The sequence below is a fragment of the Phocoena phocoena genome, chromosome 2, assembly GCF_963924675.1.
Source record: "Phocoena phocoena chromosome 2, mPhoPho1.1, whole genome shotgun sequence".
Taxonomy (NCBI): Eukaryota; Metazoa; Chordata; class Mammalia; order Artiodactyla; family Phocoenidae; genus Phocoena; species Phocoena phocoena.
In genome coordinates, this window is record NC_089220.1 from 101,085,225 (window position 1) to 101,092,446 (window position 7,222).

The window sequence follows — 7,222 nt, forward strand, 5'->3', positions numbered from 1 at the left end:
GAATGCTGATTTTTTTTAAAGTTGCATTTGTTAACAGAAGCCGAGGGCAGATCCCTGGCCTGTCTTGAACAGTGTAGCCCTCCAAGTCAGCACAGTGCTTAGTACACAGCAGGTGTTCAATAAATTGTGATTGAATGAACTACCATCACAGAAGCCAAGATGGATTTTAAGTCACTGGTTGTTAGAATACCAGTCACTATGCACTTTTGGATGCTTTCTGAAGTGAAGTGGGATTGGTGTAGCTATGGATTCTTACTCCCTGTGTCGTGTTTCTATCCCTCCTATTCCCCACATTTGGGCAATTCAAAATACTAAAGATAAATAATGATATAAAAACACCTGCATTCTTTGAAAACTTGTGTTGGAAACATTGGGAAAAAGTTGCCTTCATGTTTGGGCAGAGAAACTAAATTTCTGCATTAAGGCTTCCTATATTCAATCCTTCCCCAGCTGGAAGGAAACAAAGGAATCATGCCTGGACTACTTCACATGTGTACAACTGTCATCAACCCATCGTTTCCTCCAGGGTAGAGTTTTCTTCGAGTGCTAGATCTTCCATTTCATTTGGGGTCATTATCTTGTGCCCTTATTTCTGGAATAACAGTTGCCCAGTACTGCATGTGTACAAATGAAATGGAGCCGACATTTGTTTCATTCCAATTATGACAACATTCTTTTTATGTCATGTAGGACTTAATTTGGTCCTATTGAAGTTGCCATGACCCATCCTGTGTGCCTAGAATTGCACTTCCCTTAATAATTACAAGTTTGATTGGATTTCAACAAAGTATATGGTTGAAACAATGCATAGACTTCATTTTGGAAGATGCCACACCAATGAATTTAGTTGTCCACCTTTTCTATTCTATTTTCAGGCCAAATGTCTCTAGTCTTTTCCATTTCCTAGCCTTTCTTTGTCAAGGTTCATGTAAAATAATCAAGGTTTTGGCAAATGATGGCATGGTAATCCAAACCACAAGCTTTGGGTGATAATCTGGGCTTGCAGGCGGCATGTCTGAAGTGTGTGTTAGTGGGGGTGGGGGGTGGAGGCATGGGGTGTGTACAGTCTTCTAGGACTGAAACAACCTGTGGAATCTGATGCTATTTCCAGGGAAATAGTGTCAGAATCGAGTTAAATTGTAGGACATCCATCAGTGTCAAAATTGTTGGTGATGGGAGAAAACCTTCTCTCCACACATTGGAGTTGGGTGCAGAACCCTAAAGAAATGAGTCAAATAATGTTAAATGATGAAAGGAAATCTCTTTTCTTGACATCAGTTCTGAATGTGCAAGAGACTTGAACCCTCTAGGTAAAATTGAGTCCCCCTGCTGAGCTTATGATTAACCTCTATATCCAAAACTTTATTCTGTTTCTTGTCCTGTCTTTGTCCCCTCAGGATTGAGGAGTATCAAAGAAAAGGGGGCCCCTCCAGCCGGGGGTGCTCTAGATGCTGCGCGGAGACCCTCTGCACCCCTGCGAACATGGCGCTGCGAGTGGCGCGGAGCGTGCGGGCCGCGGTCTGCAGCCTGCGCGCCATCTCTGCGCCCAACGCGCCCTGCCCGCCGCGGCCCTGGGGACTGCGGGCGGGCGCCGTCCGGGCGCTGCGCACCGGTCCCGTTCTGCTGTCGGGTCGTAAATTCACAGACAAACACGAATGGGTAACAACAGAAAACGGTGTTGGAACAGTGGGAATCAGCAATTTTGCACAGGAAGCTTTGGGAGATGTTGTTTACTGTAGTCTGCCTGAAGCTGGGACAAAATTGAACAAACAAGAGGAATTTGGTGCTTTGGAAAGTGTGAAAGTTGCTAGTGAACTCTATTCTCCTCTATCAGGAGAAGTAACTGAAATTAATGAAGCTCTAGCAGAAAATCCAGGACTTGTCAACAAATCTTGTTATGAAGATGGTTGGCTGATCAAGATGACACTCAGTAACCCTTCAGAACTAGATGAACTAATGAGTGAAGAAGCATATGAGAAATACATAAAGTCTATTGAGGAGTGAAAATGGAACCCCTAAATAAACTAGTTTGAAACAACTTAATCTAGTATAGTTGTCTTAAATTAGTGGTGGATAGATTTTTAAAAAGCAACTTTTAGCAAAAGAAACTACTTTCAACAATGTTGCCTGAAGAAAATACCCCTTAACTTCCTAATGATTGCACATAAACACTATGCATCTTTTTCACAACAGCCTGTGATTTTTAGGCTAGTCTCCAGTTATAATACTCAGAATTCCTGAAATTATCTGTGGTAAAACTACTTATAAAAATTATGTAATTCAAGGATAACATTGTTATCTTAACCTTATATAATATTGTAACTTGCTTACAGCCATCCCTGGATTTGGGTCAAAATACTCAATGAACTTGCCACTGGAAATAAATGGCAGTGGAGGAAAGTTTGTGAGTTGTATAGTGTCCAGTGAAGAACGTTACTCTCTTAATTTTGCAAAATATACTGTGTTTGCTGGTGCTACTTCTATACAGTGAAGCAACAGCCTTGCAGGAAAATAAGAAACAGTTTAATAATAAAATATTCAACTTCTTAAAAAAAAAAAAAAAAGAAAAGAAAAGAAAAGGGGGATCGAAGCTGAGCAGGACCTTGTGGGGCCCTCCCAGGTACAAATCCTTTCTGTGTCCCATTTCTTATTTGTAGGAAATAGGCTTCATTTAATGTCCTGTTTCTCATTTGTAGGAAATAGGCTTGACCTTCCCGGAGTTCCAAAGGGCACATTCAAACAGTTGAATATCAGGGAAGGGAGGGAATGCAGGGAGTGCAGAAACAAAGGAGGGGTTGTCAAGAAACAATAGTGCAGCAAGGGGCAAGTCCTGGTTCCTCCTCAAGCGATATACATAACAATCTTTGAGTTCTTCCTAAGGAACTAAAGCTCCCATCCAGGTTGAAGATGGTAACTTCAGGCTGAGCGCAGGATTCCTGGAACACCACCCTGCTACCTCACCACCAACCAATCAGAAGAAAGTCTGCACACAGTGGAAGATAAAGACTCTGACCCCCCTCCCCAAATGATTCTTCCTTTAAAAACTTTCATGGTTGAGCACAATCTTTGGAGTTGGTTCTTGGACATGAGTTCACCTCCTCCCCAGGTTGCTAGCCTCCTGTACAAAGCAACCTTTCCTTTCCAACAAACACTTGTCTCTAGTATTGGCTTTCAAGCGGCAAGCAGCCAAATCTGGGTTCAGTAACAAAACAAAACAAATAAAAAGAAAAGAAAGAAAGTATAAATAGCGCTGGAAGATGGAAATGAGTATCACCAGACACTGGATTTCTAGACAATAGTGAAGGTGGAATAATGTTAATGGCAGTGGAGAAACGAGAGTCAGTATCCTAAAACAGTTACAGGAGAAAGCTCCTGTACACGTAAAGGTGGCTTTTTCCAAGCCTGGACAAACACAAACACAGAAAGAACAGTTCCACAGATCAGTACTAGGGGTGGTATAATTAAGGAGATAGAGGGGCTGCCAGTAACAAACTCTTCATGCTCTGTCTTCACTCTAACAAACCCCCTCCCCTACTGTTCAGAGGGGTTGGCTGGGCTAAGTAGAGAAAACAGTTCTTTAAGCAAGTATATTCATGTATGAGCTCAGCTTGGAGAGAAGGTATGGTTCTTAGTGTGGACCCTATAAGCAGAGGATAAAGACAAACAGTAAAGCCAAGCCCAGGATGACTGGAAAAGTGTGTGTCTGTGTATTCTGTGTGTGTATGGAGCATAGAATAGGTATCCACTAGGGGTAAAATATTCTTAAGGAGTTTTAGAAAACTCCCCTATTCAGTTTGCAACATAACTCCCTTCTGTTTCCCCAAACTTAAGGAAATGCTCCATATTTTTGAACTGGAATTTGTGTTTCTGGAGGAGGGAGGTGATGATGTTAGCCTCAAGTAGCAGTAAGACAAGAACAGGATAGATCAAAGGGAACAGAACTTAATTATCTTCAGGATATGTGCAAATGCATCATAGCCATAAATAACAGAGAGGAACCATAAAATTACTCAGAAACTTAAAAAAAAAAAAAAAAAAAAAGCTACCCAAAGTAAATTAAGTTAAAAGCCTAATGTGGATGTGGCTGAAGAAAGAATAACTTGAAAGATAAGGTCAAGAATGTCTCCTGGAACAGAGTACAAAAATTCTGAGATGATGTCAGAACGCCAAGGATTCAAGAGAAAACCTTCAACACTTTAAGTAGATAAAGTTTTTAAAGAAAAATCAAGAAGTTAAATAAGGAAAGAAAGAGTAAAACTATGAAAAAAGAAATTTAAAAATCTCAAGATCAGGAGTACACCCCCCCCAAACACAGACAACATGTGGTCATATTGACGACAGTGCAGCGAAACTAGAAATTAAAAAAATAAAGCGAAAAAAATAACACTTGAATTTTAAAACTCTAGATAATTATTGGGTTAAATAAGATACCAAACTGAAATTAGACTGAAGATTGCAGTAAACGTAAACAAGGCTGGGTCTTTTGAGTAAGTCAGAAAATACATCCTGCAAAGTGTTGAAGAGCAGAAATGGTAACAAAGACTCATAAGTGCTAGTGGGGAGGTGAAGGGGATTGTTTTAAAAGATGTGATATCTTGTATAATTTCTATACAAATATTTGAGGTCTGGAAAAAGTGATCATCCATGAGAAAAATTACTGAAACTGGTTTGAGAAGGTATCGAAGTAGTGTTAAATATATTACCCTCAGTGTTCAGACTTAGCCTTAAGAGTGATTTCTGTGAAGCCTTTAAAGAGTGTTTACTTGTCAGGTCATTTAACTGTTCCATGGCATTAAAACACACACACACACACACACACACACACACACACACAAATACAGCTTCTGAAACTGAACAGAACTCTGTGGGGCCCCCCCTGGGGTCCCAAGAGCCTTTTTGCATCCCCCTTTTCTTTCTGTGTCCCCCTTTTCTTTCTGTGTCCCCTGTTTCTTATTTGTAGAGAAAGGCTTCTGCCTCTTAGACCTTTCCTGAGTTCCAAAGGGCAGATTTTACCAATTCGGGAAGTGAGGGAATGCAGAAACAAAGGAAAAGCGTCAAGAAATAATAATACAGTAATAAAACATAGTTCTAGTTCCTCCTCAAGGATTATAAACAGTATCTTTGAGTGCTTCTACAGGAACTAAGGCCCCTATGCAGGTGGAGGATGGTAACTTCAGGCTGAGTGCAGGATTCCTGGAGTACCATCCAGTCAGAAGTCCCACACCCTGCAGGTTTCACCCCAAATTTTGTCTTTAAAAAAAAAAACAACTCTTCCAAGAACCATCTGGGAGTTCAGGTCTTTTGAGCATGAACTACCTGTTCTTGCTTGGCCTTGTAATACGCCTTTCTCTCCTCCAAACTACAACGTTTAGGTTTATTTGGCCTCACTGCGCGTCAGGCACACAAGGTTGTGTTTGGCAGCACTTCCAACTCATATTCCGCCCCTACTGTAGTATCAAAATAGACCCATAAACAATGTAACATATAAACCATTTTCAAAAATTAAGTTTCTGCCAAATACAACCTAATTGAATGTTAAGAAAAATACATCATAACCAAGTAGGTTTTATCCTGGAAATGTAAGAACTCTCCAAAATTAGCAAGGCTGATCCAAAATGACCATTCCATTGATGGTTTTAAAGCAGCAACTGATGCTCTCAATACATGGTGAAATGGCATTTGGTGATATTCAACCATTGCTAATTAAAAAAAGAAATTAGACTAGGAAATCTAGACCTAGTCCAACATTTGTTTTATAAGAGGAGGAAACTACAATCTTCTTTCCAGCTAGATATCTGGAAATCAAAAAGGCTGGGTTTTTTTTCCTTTTTAAAGTTTTTAAGAAGTCCTTTCTTACAAACTTTAAAAAATAGGAAAATAAAAAAACCAACAGGTTTTTGTGAGACTGAACTCAAGTAATATTCTGGCCCAATAACAACATGTTCACAGCCATCTTGGCCTTCAGAAGTGTCAGGTTAATTGAAGAGCCATATTTCTTAACAGTTTTCATCAAATGGGAATTTCTAATTTTATTTAAAAAGTACCCATTTCTGGTATCCCAGTCAAAATAGCATTAGATGAAGCATTCAAGATTTACACATGATTTAAGAGTACAGTTTAAGACCATCTCACTTGTAGGAAGTTCAGGGCCCAGCCAGTCATTCTATTTTTAACTTAGAGACATGCTGTTCTATACAACTGGTAATTCTACTTCTCACTCTTACTTTTGGGAGTGTTTGTGGGCCATAGAACATCAATCAACTATTAGCAGATTTTGAAAGATGGTTTCAGTGTTAATTCAGTATCTCTTTAGTATAATACTACCACTACATTCTATTTGATAAACCTAGGGGTATTACCTCAACTACTTCATCACTGTGGCAAGGGCACAGACCAGCCAGTACAGATGCCCACCCCATCAGAATGGGTACCCAGTAATCTGTACTGATGCAAACCAGCTGAGGGGCAAACCTGATCATCAAGCCTAGATGGATCTCTACAGGCCATGATTTACATGTTGTCTGTGGAACGACTGAATATTTGGTTTGAACTACGGTCTCTTGGATTCATTTATTCTCACAGCTTCAATAAAAAGCTTCACACTTAAAACTCCATTCCTCATTGCCTTGTTTTGCTTTTAACAGTTGTACCATTTCCAACACATATCCTCACCTTTTTTTCTCCTGACTTTACTGTTCATAACACCATCATTATTCTCAGTCATTTAAGCTTGAAATCTATGAGTAAGTATCTATTGGTGATAGGAGATGGCCAATATCAGGATAACTGACTTGGGTAGTCCCCAGCAAGTTGCAGAGCCAGGTAGATGGAGCACCTGTATCAACTATGTCTAACAATAGGCAGCAGGGCAAAGGACAGACAGAACATACTGTCAGGCAGCAAGGAGCCAAGGGTCAATGAGCAAGACCCAAGGAGGAAGACTCATATAAAACTTTTAGCCCCGGAAGTCCTAGGTAGGTGCTCAAGGCAGGCAATCAGGTTGCTGAGTGCAGTGTAGGGCTTGGACGCAGGGATCCAAGAGAATGACCTGGCTATCAGAACTTGCAAAAAGAAGTTTAAAGGAGAAACATTAATGCTACAGTGTAGTGTACCTTTGGAGGCTGGGCCAAAGAATGGGTCCTCACACAACACAGGCTTGCTAAAGCCCATGTTCTTCAGAGGTGACTCTACTATCCAGAGCTGCACTTGGATGGCAACATGT

The 7,222-nt window shown here is 40.4% G+C and overlaps 1 protein-coding gene across 1 annotated transcript; it reads left to right on the top strand.

Annotated features, from left to right (window-relative positions):
• The first annotated feature begins 1,476 nt into the window (after positions 1-1,476).
• Positions 1,477-2,550, top strand: LOC136118955 (glycine cleavage system H protein, mitochondrial). Its single transcript, XM_065872333.1, has one exon. The coding sequence runs from the start codon at positions 1,483-1,485 to the stop codon at positions 2,002-2,004; it is 522 nt and encodes a 173-aa protein (XP_065728405.1). The 5' UTR covers positions 1,477-1,482; the 3' UTR covers positions 2,005-2,550.
• The last annotated feature ends 4,672 nt before the right edge of the window (positions 2,551-7,222 follow it).